The sequence below is a fragment of the Montipora foliosa genome, chromosome 2 (genome assembly GCF_036669935.1).
Source record: "Montipora foliosa isolate CH-2021 chromosome 2, ASM3666993v2, whole genome shotgun sequence".
Classification (NCBI taxonomy): Eukaryota; Metazoa; Cnidaria; class Anthozoa; order Scleractinia; family Acroporidae; genus Montipora; species Montipora foliosa.
This window is the reverse complement of record NC_090870.1, coordinates 43,864,664-43,877,163: the sequence shown is the minus strand read 5'-3', so window position 1 is coordinate 43,877,163 and position 12,500 is coordinate 43,864,664. Positions and strand designations below refer to the sequence as shown.

At 38.0% G+C, this 12,500-nt stretch overlaps 2 protein-coding genes across 2 annotated transcripts in view; both read left to right on the top strand.

The window, feature by feature from the left end:
• The window catches only part of LOC137993212 (uncharacterized), a 14,136-nt gene extending 6,875 nt beyond the window's left edge, over positions 1 to 7,261 (top strand). Inside the window, exons 3-6 of the mRNA XM_068838920.1 lie at positions 1 to 128; positions 3,038 to 3,349; positions 3,673 to 3,966; positions 5,296 to 7,261. The exon at positions 1 to 128 is cut by the window's left edge and continues 172 nt beyond it. Coding sequence (XP_068695021.1) covers positions 1 to 128; positions 3,038 to 3,349; positions 3,673 to 3,966; positions 5,296 to 5,378 — 817 coding nt within the window. The 3' untranslated portion in view covers positions 5,379 to 7,261. The remainder of the gene's footprint in view (positions 129 to 3,037; positions 3,350 to 3,672; positions 3,967 to 5,295) is intronic.
• Positions 7,262 to 12,494: 5,233 nt separating this feature from the next.
• LOC137990843 (uncharacterized) overlaps positions 12,495 to 12,500 on the top strand; it is a 5,379-nt gene continuing 5,373 nt past the window's right edge. The window contains exon 1 of the mRNA XM_068835952.1: positions 12,495 to 12,500. This exon is cut by the window's right edge and continues 1,884 nt beyond it. The gene's annotated coding sequence lies outside the window, so the exon portion shown is untranslated.

Sequence of the window (12,500 nt, the reverse complement as noted above, 5' to 3'; positions counted from 1 at the left end):
TCCCACCGAAGATTTGTTTGTGTTCTTGTCAGCAACAAAGCCTCAGCTAACCATTGCAGAAATTAAGGAGGCTCTCACAGAAATTGACAGACTTGATGTTGCTCAGTTGCTGGAAAGGAGAATTACAGGTTTGTTCATATTAGAGAATGGTAGGAGGTCAAGAAGTAGGATTAAAATGTTTATCAGTTAGGCCAGCATGAACAACATCAGCTACTAGATGCAACTGTAAATTAGATGGTCAGTGAGTGACCATAATTTAATAATAATAATTTAATAATTGTATTACTTATACAGCGCAAAATTCATTAAGATATATGAATAATCTAATGCGCTTTACAATCATTACAATCAATAAGATACCGGTAGAAATAAAATTATCTATGCTAAAAATATAAAACTACATCTATAGTCTTAAATTTATACTATAATAAATTTACATTATTTTATTGATAAAAAAAATAGATGAATGTAAAGAATGATATTGACTAAATTATTTACAAAACTTCAAGCAAAAAGATAAAATCTAAACTTTAAAATAAGCTTGCCTAAAAAGATACGTTTTGAGTTCTCTTTTAATTGTAATAATGTTAATAATAGCCCTAAGGCCTGGCAAGGCATTCCATAAAACTGGAGCAGCAACTGAAAAGGCTCTATCTCAACTGGTCTTGGTATTATTGCTATTTGATCTTAAATTATACTTAGAGTGTTTAGAAATTAAAAGATTGCTAAGATAGGCAAGGCCGTGCAGATCTTTAAAAGTTGTTAAATTGAACATAATTCCAAATTTAACAGGCATTCAATGAAGCTCTGTCAGTACAGGGGTGATGTGTGCATAGTGCGGCGTGTTGGTCAGTAACCTGGCAGCTGCATTGCGTACACGTTGCAACTTATGAATATGTATACTTGGCAGACCATTATTGAGTTGCAATTATAGTCAATGTGACCTATGACCAAAGCTTGTGCTAAAGTCTTTCAGCTTCAAAATGGAGGTATTTTCTGATACACCTACATGTGTAATGTTGTGCAATGAAGAGAAAGCTAAATCGCAGGTCTTGTTTATGTGGCTGTGAAAATGGAGGTTAGAGTCAAACCAAACACCTAAATTCCTAGCTTCAGTAACTGATGGTACAGGCATGTCACCAACTAAAAGACTATCAGTTCAGACTGTCGCCAACTAAAAGACTATCAGTTCGGACTGTCATCCAAAAGAGTGAGAAGTCGCTACACCCATCGGTAAGGCTAGCAGTCAGTTGTGCTTCAGTCAGGCACTCCACTGACTAGTCTTTTTGCCATTGACCTACATGTATGTAGTCCATTTGTCAATCAACTTTGACTGTCACTCAACTGGTGAGTGTGCATAAATAATTATTTAATCAGTATAATTATGTTATTATTAATTATATTATAATAATTACATGGAATTATTATTATTAGTATAATAATTCCATGTTAGAGTCTGAAAGCTTTGTTGACCGGTAGAATCTCAATAATTTTCATTGAAATTCTACCAGTCAACAAAGCTTTCAGATCACATTATTATTCCTTAGTATAATTACTTAGGTGATTATTATTGAAAATTATGTGCGCTGATTGGTTAAACTCGAAGTGATTATTATGTGATTATCACCTAAGCTTTTTTTTTTTTTAATACCAGCAAGGCATTTTGTTGAGGTGACAGACGAAGAAATTAATTATTGCTTTAAAGAAAATGCATATTTTCAAATAATCACCTATGTAATTGTACTAAAACAATAATTTATTGTTCACCTCAGGCTCGGTGAATAAAAACCGAGACGTATATTCACCTTACTTTCAGCAAATTTGAATGTATAACAAAGAAGAAAATTATAATTGTTGAATATTTTCCCGTCATCCAAAACGTTTATGATTAATGGACCTCACTTGCTTGTAGTTAACAGGCATTATGACTGCTCTACAGTTCATGTGATGTTACTCAGGAGATTCTTTTTGTTGTATATTAAAAAGAGTTATTGCTAGCAATTGAGTATGTCTAACCTTGAAAGAAAAGATTCTTTGAGTATTGTCACTAGTCTACATCTGAAAACAAAGTGTACAAGTGAATTGAGTGTTTATTAATAATATTTTGGTCAAGCCGTGCATCCTCTGAAATACAGGTATATGTTGATACAGTAGTTCAATTGTTTTTTTTTTTGGTTGTGGGGGGGGGGGGGGTTTGGTTCAAATATTATTGCACAATACACATAATGTCATCAGGTGTTTGAGTTTATGTTTTTTGGGACAATAGGTTCACATAGTGTGCACAGAGTTTTCTGTGAAGTTTGAAATGCAGCATCCTTTTGTACAACCTTGTAAGTGCAAAGCAAACAGCTACCAAAGATTCTGTTGCTGATGGCATTTTTTAATGCTCAACACAAAATAAAAGCTGTAGTTTTCTCCCAAATAAAGGATGTGTAGTTTGTTTTGTGATCCAATTTATTTGTGTTCACAACGCAAAGTTAATGCTGTTGTTTCTCCCAAAATTTTGTTGATAGTATTTTGTTTTCACTTTATTTTCTAACTTGTAACACTGCTGAAAGTGAGAACCTATTGCATGGACTAGCAATTTAATTCATGAAAGGTTAACTCTTTTTCTGGTGTGTTTTTTCAAGTGAAATTAATAAAATTAATGGGATGTTGTAACCAATTCAGGAAATCTTTAGAAAGATTATTGCATTTAAATGATGAAGGTCAAGATTTTTATGCAAAGAAGGGGATAGAACTACTTTTTTTGGTTTTTCCCATATTTAGCCTTTTCACATCATGTTTTTGGCTGCAAAAACCATATATCAGGGATATCTTGACATAGTCTACACAGACTTGCGTGTTGTTGCTTGAATAAACACTTAATCCCGATAGTGTGTATACTAATAAAAATAAAAATTAAAAAGCCTTCACTTTTACTAAACTGTCTGCAAATGTTAGAGAGAGAGAGCAAGAAATCCATTTCAGGTTCATTTTTTTTCTACACATGCACCCAGTACCCACATTCAGTCTTAAAGAGTTCCTTTCTCTTCAGGTGGTGTTATTAGTAATGAGAGTGTTGTTACTAGCCTTGTTGAAAGACAAGATTTGGACATCCTGGGAAAGATGGCACTTAAGCTTGACAGGAAAATGCTGCAAAATTGGAAACATCTTGCTCTACAACTGAGTGTACCACATCGTGTTTTGCGCAATTTGGGCCCATGTCAGCAGTATAATTCATCCAAGATGCTTTTGAAGTACATTCCAGTTTTTGATCCGGAGCTGACACTGGATAAATTAAAAGCTTCCTTTTCCACTGTTGGATTGCGAGATGCTGTTGCTGTCTTGGAGAGTGCTGAAATTCCTGGTATTATTTCGTTTTAAATTCAACAGATTGTTATTGTCAAAAATGGTGCCTTGTGTTCTTAACCCAGTTACTCTTGAATCACCCCCATTGACGAGTTAAATCGTCTGGCGTTAAACTGAGTAAAATCTAGTCTCACTCCCAGGGGTCAGTGGTTTACTTGTGCACTGATATTACTGGTAATATCCATGATGTAGCTATAACTTGATTTTTTCCTTCATTCTTTGAGAGTACCTCACAACATGCCCAGCTTGAAAAACAATTTTTTCTTACCGTGACCATTTTTTCAATTTAAGTGAACAATAAATCACTTTTTTGTTTTCTAGGAGACCAACCAATCAAGAACATCCTCGATGATTCAGCTTTTGTTGATCAAATAGCAGAGCTGCTGAATGATGATCCCCCATCACCAAACTGGAGGCATTTGGCAAGAGAACTTAAAATTCCTGTGGACAAATGGAAGGTCTTTGAACCCACTGAAGACAACAGCAGTCCGACAAGACTGTTGTTTAAAAGTATTGCAAAGTGTGAGCCTGATTTGACATTTGAGGAACTCGTTCTTGCATTGGTGGCTATGAAGAGGCAAGATGTATTGGACATACTTCAGAAATACTTTTCGAGTAAGCTACATTTTGGTTTTCCATATTTTAAGTTTTTGTTATTCTCACAGTCAAAAGAAAAAGGGTGAAATTCCCTTGACATCTGTCAAATTTCAGCCCCTGAGAAGGGCCCCGGGGGAGCGAGTGGATATTTTCAGTTTATTATTTGCGATGCCCTCCTTCCTTAATGCAACCCAGGTTCGATTTCCAGAGCACATCAGAGGTCATCGCTTAGAACTCCACTCTACTCCAACAGAGTTCTTCTCAGGGATACTCTAGATTTCTACTCACCACTAAACCTACATTTGATGTACTGGTAATTTGAGGTCACTGGTTTGATTCAGTTTGCAATGTTTGAATTGGAATAAGTGCTTCAGCACTTTCAGTGCCCATCTCGACCCCAGAGTTCTTCTGTCTTGCTCATGACTCAGGACATCCTGAATTAAGTGTCTTCTCATTGGTTTTTGTGAAGAACAATGAAGAGCGTGTCTGATTGGTGCATTCCTGTTAGCACGAGGGGTGAGCAGGCACCATAAGATCCAAATGGCCAATTTTTGGCCCATGTTCTCCTACACAGAGTTTCCCATATAGCCTTGGGTCATGCGCAGACATAAGATCGGAGGGTGACTCTGGTGGCGCGAATGTTTCAGTGCCTGATAATGTTAATATTATTGGTAAGTGACACTCACTTAGAGTTCATTATTATCATTTTGCTTACATGTATGTTAACTTGACTATTTTGTTTATTGTTTTATTAATTACTGGTATTAATAATTATTTTTAAAATTAGTTTAACCCATTTTAATGTCATGAACAAGTGTTGGGTTTGTCATAGTTGTGTAAGTATTATGATGGGCTTCCTGTGGCCAGGGAACAGGAATTATTTCTGTCCGTGCATGGTTCTTTATAACTGTCTTCTTTAAGAGTGACAAGGTAACACTGAAAAGTCATTGTTTTCTGATTTTCCCATTTACTTGAAATGTTAGAGATAGCCCTGGTTGTGATTACTCATGCTCAGGGTAATTTGACGTGCATAGCAGAAAATATTTTTAGCATGTTGTGAACAGTGTCCAGTAGTTTCTCTTGCATTCCCCCTGCCTTCCTCTGTTTATCAGTCTGATGAGTAATGCTGTCTCCTGTGCTCATGGCTGGGCTGTCAGCATTTGCCAGGCATGGAAGAAATCTCCTTTCTTCATGCTACCAATGGTGGAGGCTCCTGGCTGTCTTGGCAGCTAACCTTCTCATGATGAGGCTACCTTCATTGAATGAATGAAGAGTTTAGACTTAGTTCTCACAACAAGCTTATTAGCAGGACTTATCTGACTGCCATATCTTCTCTGTTTACTCAAGGTGATGACATTGATCAGATATTAGAGGAAAATAACCTTCTTGTACCGATGGAACCAGATGAAATACAAGACGACACTGAATAACTCGTCCAGTTCCTGTCTGACGTAATAAATTAAATATGTTTTACAATGTCAACAATGTTTTTTGATCTTTGCTTTTCAACAGCAGTTGGTTAATTTCGCTGGAATGAAACCAGAGTTGCAAAAACTAACATGTACTGAAAATAAACACTAAGGTCGTGTTCTATTTGGATCAACCGTTTTTAGTTGGTTGGGTTTTTTAGTTTTCTATTCGGAAAACCCGTTTTCGGTTGGTTTGGTTGATCAACTATTTCAACCGGCATCAAACGGTTGAAAGAGCATTGGCAGCGACCGCTGTCGTTTTCGTGGGCCATTTAAAGTCTGCCGCGGGCTCCTGACGTGTTGTTTTCCCTCAACTTGTCAACGCTGAGACGTTTGGTAATAACTATCCCAGGAGTTACCGCGTTTCAACCAAAAACGGTTGGAAAAGTGTTCTATTGGGAAAGCTCAACAACTTCAACCTAAACCGGTTGAAGTTGAAACGGTTGATCCCAATAGAACACGACCTAAGAGTATGTAATTCTACGTACTAAATCCCTCCAAAATCTTAAAAAGACATAGCACGGGTGTAATTACATTTCAATAATTTAAGAGACACATTATTGGTACATGACATGTGCATTCCTTTGTTTGTTTGTTTTTAATTTAAAAGAATATTATGATTTAGTCCTCAAAGGAAGTATTTATAGCATGCATTCTTGAAAAAAGAAATTTTTGATGCCTGTGTGTAATAATCAGGGGCACCCAACGATAATCTTCGGTGAAATAAAAATTGTGTTCGGGAGAGTCAAACAGCTCTAATAATTTCGGTTCTACGTTGCTAAGCAGCTCCAGATTTCTGTGCTAAAACATCACCTAAAAAATTCTCAACCAGGGAAAAGTAGTCCCTTGCGTTTTCGGGAGGGATATTTTTGTAATTTTTGGCACTTAAAAAGGTCACCTAGCAGTTTCGGATGAGCAAATGGTTCGGTTGGAAGTACTTAGGAAGGTAACATAATAATTAGCTAGCAATTTCTGAAATGAAGATATCATTCCCTAAAATTTTCGGACACTTCAGTTTTCAGCTAAGATATCCGAACAGATCAAATTTTTCTAGCTGATAAAAACATCTCTTTAGACAGTCTTTATATATTACAAGGAGCCTCAAAGATGTCTCTCAAAGGCTTTTGGCTTAATTTGCTCGTTGGGTGCCCTTGAATAATGTGTTGTGGACTTGTCAAAATTGTAAAACTTAGCCCAGTGCTTACAGTAAGAGCCTCATTTGCCATTGTTAGCTTTTGGAAGATTTTGTGATTGGCTCTATAAATGTTTATAAACTCTCATAAAGTGTGATTGTGCCAATGTCATGAAGCCGAAATTTTTTTAGGAAGGGAAATTTCAAAGTATGCAAATGCTCAGGATTTGTGAACAATTAATAAAACAATGATTACTTCCATTCTCACTTCTTGGGTATGATATTCTGGCCATAACCAACTTGGTACTATGTACCGTACCTTGTTAGCAATACAAAATTAATGTATCTAAATTTATGTAATGTCAGCAAATTTTTTGTCCACACTATGAAAACAGTACTTAATTATTAATAACTATTTCAACATTGAGAAGAATTAGTTTAAATTCTTGCGTGGGAGGGCTGATGAATGTTTCTGCTATTTGGGAAAATCATTTAAGGACTTTTTTTTTGTGAAAAGTGACCAAGATACAATATACATTTCCAGTTGGTAAGAATATATTTTTTAGATTTTGAGTATTCATTGGTAGGTACTTTTTCAAAGATTGGATTGAAAATGTTTTGTGAACTGTCGTCTTATGAGGCATAATTTTATTATTATTGTGAATGGGTTTATATTGAAAGAATAAAGTTTGTCAAATGTTCAATGAGATAACGTATCTGTATACACCCTTCGGAACCGTCCGTGTCTGAGGTGTCTGCGCTAAGAGGAGATAAAGTGTGAGCAAAAGGGACAAAATATAAATCCTTCATTGCCAGGCACGGATAAAACGTCATGATGACGTCATGATGATTCTGAAAGAAGTAGATGTCACGCGTGGGATGGGATGACGTCACGCTAGGGAATGGTGCAGTACAGTGGGACCCAAACCCACAAGGCAAAAACGGAAACGAGACCACGTTCTTATATTTTTTATTCATATTTATAAATAACGCCCGCAAAGAAAAGTAGAGTTTCGTAGTGTCCGTATGAGGACAGTTCCGTAGTGTCACTAGTCAGTTTTTTGGTGCCCTGCACGCTCACCCCTGCAATTTTATAGGTCACTGAAATCCTCGTCCAGTCCACGGGTACCATACCGCAAAAAAATTGGCCGCCACGCAAGATCGAGGGAGGTCTTCTTGTTCGAATTGGGGGGACGAAACGTGACCTCCCAAATAATATTGCACATGCGCTCTTCACGCACCCAGGCCGCTTGTTGCTGTTCACGGTCAGCGTCTGATTGCGCCTGGGAGCGAGCACGATTCGAAGGGATGGCGCAGTGGTGAGAGCACTCTCCTCCCACCAATGTGGCCCGGGTGCGATTCCCAGATTCGGCGTCATATGTGGGTAGAGGTTGTTGGTTCTCTACACCGAGAGGTTTTTCTCCGGGTACTCCGGTTTCCCCTCTCCTCAAAAACCAACATCTGACTTGATTTGTTTTAATTGTTAATTTCAGTTTACGGTGTCCCCAATTAGTGCTCCAGCGCTAGAACGACTAGACACTTATATAAAGTTCAGTTCCTTTCCTTTCTTTCGCCCGCACACGCTGGAATACTAACTGTGCCGCATCGACGACGGATTCCTCCTCCGGTGGTGGACGCGGGTCGGCGAGACGCGTGGACCTTCGTATATGTTCGGGGGGTGGTGGCACGAAATCGTGCAGTTCACCACCACGTCCGAGGCCATCGACTACGCGGTCGGGGACACCCGAAGCAACAGGTTGTCTAATCGGGCAGCCGCTTCCGACAGCGACGACGATGAACTCGGAGACGGTGGACAACGAGGCGATTCAAACTCCCGGCGGTGAAAAGCCCTGGGAATGAGGTTGACTTCTTTTGCTTCTCCACGTACCATATGAATCCTCTAGTTAGCAAATAGTTGCCGTGCGCCTGTTTCAGTAGGGAGCTTAAGCAAGCGCGTTTTTGAGACGCAGACGGCAACCGAAAGTGAACATTTCGCGCGCCAGGACACTGGTGTCTCCCAGATTTTTATACTAATCATCTCTAATGGAGAAAAGATACTTCGCAATATAAATATATAAATGTCGTTGTGTGAAGACAAGTTTAAGGGAAAAGAGCTCACTTCCGGTTGCCGTCCGCGTCTCAAAAACGAGCGTACTTAAAGCTCCCTATAATGGATCACAGAAGACGTCAAAATGTGTTTAGAACATCAGTGACCCTTTTGTTCGTACCACATTTTGATGTCATCTTTAATCCGTTACTGACTCGCACGCGGCAGCGTGGAATGCATTTGTTTTATAATTGTATAAATGAAGAATCAAATGTTTTTCATGATGATGTCAGCTGTGCGTCTGTCCTCTAATAGATCATGGGGGAGAACCAATCAAAATGCGCACATAATTGAAGACAATTTTTTATGCAAGGACCAGCTGAACAAAGTGGAAGCTTCGGATCTTGGGAGATCTAGCCAGCAAATAATTTGTAGATTTAAAATAAAATAATAATGCAAGGCTGGTTGTACGTCTGTGAGGATATCTATTTTTTGATTTATGAATATCTCGTTAGGCGAGGCCTGACTTCCTCAAGGAGTTAAATGATTTGCCGTTTCAATTTTTTGAAATTAAAATATAAGCCATAAGAAAACTAGGTATAAGATTACAGATAAATGTATATATATATATTGGGTTGGTAGGTAATGTCGATTTGACAAGTATGTCGTCAACGTTTTTTAGAACGTCTGAAAGCAATAAGGAGTGGTAATGTGAATATTTCGGTACATCGTTTGGAAGAAGCGCGAATGTGAAAGTGCTTTTTTGTGATATTGCACTTTATAATGCACTACACACTATGTTATCGGGGCTGTCTGTCTGAGTGAGTGAGTGAGTGAGTAAGATTTGTAGGCCTGCAGCGCGTGCATGATTTATTAAACTAATCTACGGTTTACTTGAATTACAACAATTGATGTTTGTTTGCGGCCCACTTGTCACCTTTTTGAGTACTGTTTGAGTACGTTATTGTCAAATTAACAGATTTATTAACACATTTAAATTATTTAATGTCTTAAATCAAAATCACTCTTTTAACGTCTACGGAGATCGTCACGCAAGCTCACATTCCACAGACATTCTGCAGGTCACTTTCATAAACGAGGAAAAAACTCAGCAGTCGACCATAATATTTTTACTCTCAAAGACCAGGTCAACTTCTCTGCCTGCACTGCCTGAACAGTTATTTCCTCGCAACGGAAAGAAAAACAGTAGAAAACTATTTTTATCTTTATCATTGCGATCGATCAGCAAAAAAATGTAGATTTCATCTGCTTGTTTGTGTTGAAATCCCTACAGCGCTGTGTTCAAAAATTTTGCCCGGTGATAGAAAAGATGAGCTCTTCTGAATTAAAAAATCGCATCTTAGTTTTCATATATGTTGAAATTTTTAAGTCATCGAGTTTAAGTGTACGTTCGGCAACACTACTTTAATTTTGCTGATTGGTAAACATATAGATTATATCGGCTAGTCTGTGTCTGTTGGTTTCACTGATAGCCTCTTTCTTCGCTTGTAATTTATTCACGCAATTTTTCGCTCCACTTTTATTTTTAAAAAAAATCTGCATGAAAAACGAAGAAGCGGAAGCCACCTGTGTGTTGGGTGAGAGCGAAAACAAAGCTGAAAAGCCTTTTCAAATCCTCATGTCATTTAACAGCCGCACCGGAAAATAACTAGGTGAAAAACGAAAATAAACAGGTCTGTTGAAAGCGAGCTTGAATTTCAACAAATGAGCCCCAAAATCGCAAGAATTTGTGACGCTGATGAATAATATAGCAGTTTCTATTTCCAAAACGATGGAATTACCTTAAATAACCTCGTCTAGGAGAGTAAATTTTGACTTTGCAGAAAGAATGGTCAACCTCAAGAGTTGGACGATTGTGATCTTTGAGTTGAATTCGGACATTTCTTATCGACTTTTATAACACTTAAAAGAAAAAAAACCATAGTTATTAGAGGGGACTGGTTTGGAATTTCGGCAAACATCAAAGAAGCAAACAAAAATGCCAAGATTTAGGTTGGAAAGTCCACGAACGTGCACAATCTTTTGTCGTGGGCTCATACACTATGCATGAATTACGTAACCAACACGTTTCTATTGGTTGGTTCCTCAGTACGGAGTAAACAAGTATTGTGTTTTGTGCACGGTTAAGGCCAAAAAAGAGAACAAAAACCTACAACAACGAAATTTGTCAGGTTTCATAACCATTGCCCTCTATTAACTATGAAAAAACTAACTAACAAAACAACAATGCCATGTCTTGCCGTCATTTTGCCACAGATGTATCCAGTTGTTAGTAACATGCAAGGTAACTTGATCACAGGCAGCCGCTGAAGTCGATGTCACTTTCGATTTTGCAATTTACTTGTGCAGCCTAAACAACAATAGAAAAATTGAACGTAGCAAAAATCTCCCAAATGTTTTTCGCTGATGGTAACTTTTTATGTTGTTTTCATGTCGCAAATTTTATTGCTAATGGCACTTTTTTTAATTCTCGATCGACACTTCCTAAAAACTTCCTTGTGCTCTTCCAAAAAACTTTGTATAAATATTTATTTACTTTTGCGTCAATAGTTGTTTTGCATAAAGCAGGCTAACAAAATCTGTTCCATGCTTAGTTCGCATTTTTGAGCGTTAAAATAGAATTTTCGGTCCTATGTTTCTGGCAGCAAGTCGTATATTCCGGACAGGGTTTAACTCCAGTGGGCTTTTGTCGTGGAAACTGTCAGACGCTCAGAGTACAGGCTTAAATTTGCTGTGAAAAAGAACTTGAACTTCATGTCAGCCTCGAAGCCAATGTTTCTCGATTCCCCTTTGGTTTTCTTCAATCTTTCTGGGTTTAGTAACGAAGGGCAGGGTTATAGGTGACAGCAAAAGGAACACGACTCGACATGCTAGTGGAATTGGCGCTAGGCTTAAGAGCTGTATCGCGTTGTATAGCGTGAACACGTCGTATTTCTTGTTTGAGGAAAGAGAGATTGTAGTCCTGTTTGTTGGGATATTGCATAAGTTGATTAGAACGTAGATTGAAAGTTTCGTCTGAAGAACATGTGCGTCGTAAACGAATGCTTACGTCAACTTAACGACAATAAATTTTACAGGCAACTCGACAGTGACATCACTAGTGGCATTCAAACACAAATGAGCCCCATTCGGAATAAAGACCCGTAAAAGTTCTCTTGCCAAAAATAGATGTAGAGAAATTGTGTTGATTATGTTTAAGAAGAATATCGAGGAAATGGATTTGGCTATTTTCCTCAAATTCAATTGCGAATTTGATGTTATTATGACAATTATTTAAAAACTGTAACAATTGGTTGGCAGAGTCCTTGGTATAAATAAAGTGAAGACATCATCAATGTATTTGAACCAGATGGTAGGACGGGCACTGTTCTGAGTGATCCTCCATTTCTCTTCAAAATGGCACATGAAAATGTTTGCAAGCACTGGACCTAAAGGCGAGCCCATTGCCACTCCGTCGATCTAATCGTAGTTCTCACGATCGAAGACGAAATGGCTCTTCTTTGTGGCAAATTCAAGTAAAATTTTTAGAACATGGCGAGGCAATGTTGGTGGGTCAGGAAGAGCATACAGTTTTTCAAGACAAAACTCGGTGGTTTCATCCAGATTTACTTCATCCACGTTACTTCTGAAGATGTATGTTGAGACATACGAAACGTTAAGTCGCTAAAAAATTACTTCAGTTATGCGCTTTTTTATTCTCATGTTTGTCACTGCAGTTTGTGTTCTATTTTTAAACACTGAAACATTTTGAACTTTAAAGGAAATCGGCTAAAACTCCTTGGAACAAAGTGTAGGCTACCCGTAGCCTCTTGTTTGTGAAGTTTGCAGATTGGGGTACCTGTTAACTTACCCGTGCTGTGGCTGTCCGGGGGACTCAAAAACA